The 2,011-nt window shown below is 40.9% G+C and overlaps 1 protein-coding gene across 1 annotated transcript in view; it reads left to right on the top strand.

Moving 5' to 3' along the window:
- The first annotated feature begins 1,522 nt into the window (after window positions 1–1,522).
- The window catches only part of RNF141 (ring finger protein 141), a 7,879-nt gene continuing 7,390 nt past the window's right edge, over window positions 1,523–2,011 (top strand). The window contains exon 1 of the mRNA XM_009994244.1: window positions 1,523–1,724. Within this exon, the coding sequence (XP_009992546.1) occupies window positions 1,540–1,724 (185 nt within the window). The 5' untranslated portion in view covers window positions 1,523–1,539. The remainder of the gene's footprint in view (window positions 1,725–2,011) is intronic.

Genomic DNA, 2,011 nt, shown 5'->3' on the forward strand with positions numbered 1-2,011 from the left:
CTGCTCCGCGTCCTGTGCCGGAGGGGCTGGGAAGGGAGCGGTGCACCTGAGCTGCCTGCCCCTAACCTCGTAGCGCTTGCACTGAGGGATACACAACAGGAAACGCTGCTGCTAGCGTCTCTACGGGCTTCTTCCGTCCAAACTTTTCTGTGGCACAGGCTGATGTTCCTAGCTCAGTAGGATCACGCGTGTCATGTTGGTTCCTCAGGGAGACAGCGTTCCAGCTAGAGGGAACGCACACAGGCTGGGAGATCCGGGATGAGCTGTGTTTGAGGGGCGGAAGGTTGTGCTGTGAAGGGGCTGGGCTTCACGTGTATCTTCTGGGTGTGTGCTCACCGAGTGATACGTTTAGATAGCAGAAGAGGAGATAATTGCAGAGTGGCTTGGAAGGAGAAAAGTGACTTGAGTGGAAACACATCTGTCTGAGACGAGTAATCGGTCAAAATTCAGATGTTAGAAGTTTATTCTCTTACGTGAAATACCATAATAGTTTTTAGAATGCTCTCATGTGAACACGTTTTTTGTGTGCCCTGTTTTTCTTACACAGTGGCAAGGTCTTGACATATGTACATGCAGGATGAAGTTGTGTTATTCTGCGGTGCCTCTCATAAGGCATTTGTGATGCACCTAGCAGCACATATTTAAATATTCCATATTTAAGTTATGATTGGTGCTTTGCAGTAAGCTTGCCATTGCAGGCCTCTGTCTGTAGCAGTCTTAAAAGGGTGTAAAACTACTGGTTTGCATTACAAGTGACAAATTGAGTACAGGCATAATTAATTTGCGTGCCTCTGGTATTTCAGGACAAAAAAGCAGAAATTTTGGGGAATGTCAAATGAGAGGGATCAAGAGGAAGAATTGGATAAAAACTCTGAATCAGAAAATGTAGGGTGGATCCTTATGCAGAATTTTGGGGGAAAAGATGTGAATGTAAAGGAAAGGTGTGAGCAAGTCAGTTCTTTAATAGATTCTAAATTTGAATGTTTTGTGCAAATATGGAGACTTCTAAATTGGTTTACACTCATGTGGATTCCTTGGTTTACCAGGAAGAATGCTGTGAGAGGTCTTTTGATCTGCCAATGTCAATGTGACACAAGAAATCTGATACCTAGTGTGGTGTCTATGTATAAACACACATTGTTATGACAGTTTGCAGACATTCTGACCTTCACATGCACAAGTATTTAGGAAAAACAAATGCTGTCATAAATTGTCATTGTCATCTTAAGATTTTCTGTTTCATTGGATATATTTGTTTGTTGGAGTTGCTGCAAAGTCTGTGTGAAAAGTTACCTCTACTATAAGTACTGCTATAAGCAAAATAGTATGTTTTTCTGAAGTTGTTAATCCCACATCCCAGGTTGTTCTGAGTGTTCTGCTTTGTTTCTGATTTGACCGTACAAGTTATGGTATTGTAGAATAAGTAAACTGGTTAGGAGGTACCTAAACTCTTACACTAAAAGAAATGAGGGAGTAGCCATTCACAAAGCATGTAAATGTAACTCTTTAAAATATTTTTAGGAGAGACTCTGCAAGTGAATGAGAACTTCTTTCTACGGAACTGAGGTGAAGAACTTCACCATGGGTCAACAAATTTCAAACCACACACAAACTGTAATTAACAAGTTGCCAGAAAAGGTAGCAAAGCATGCCTCCTTGGTTCAAGAAAGTGGTTTCCTAACATACGAAGAGTTTCTGGGAAGAGTAGCTGAACTTAATGATGTGTAAGCCTTTCTTTTCTTTTTCTGTTGTTTTACGGAGACCTTATATGCAATATATTCTGTGCTGGCTAAGCCAGAACTTGCCATCTGGTTTTGAAATGTTTCTTTCAGTTCTTAAAATTTCTATGATGGTTGTAATTACACTTCAAAACCAAAGCCATTTCTTCTCCTTAAATTCATTTTTCTCCAGTACTCTTCTTCCAGCCAAGTGTTGCTTCTCTTAGAAGTTCACAAGAGGTAGATGTTTAGCAGAATCTTCTTGTTAGTGTTACCTGCCTCCCTTACTCTTT

Source organism: Chaetura pelagica, unplaced genomic scaffold (genome assembly GCF_000747805.2).
Source record: "Chaetura pelagica isolate M959 unplaced genomic scaffold, ChaPel_1.0 scaffold153, whole genome shotgun sequence".
Classification (NCBI taxonomy): Eukaryota; Metazoa; Chordata; class Aves; order Apodiformes; family Apodidae; genus Chaetura; species Chaetura pelagica.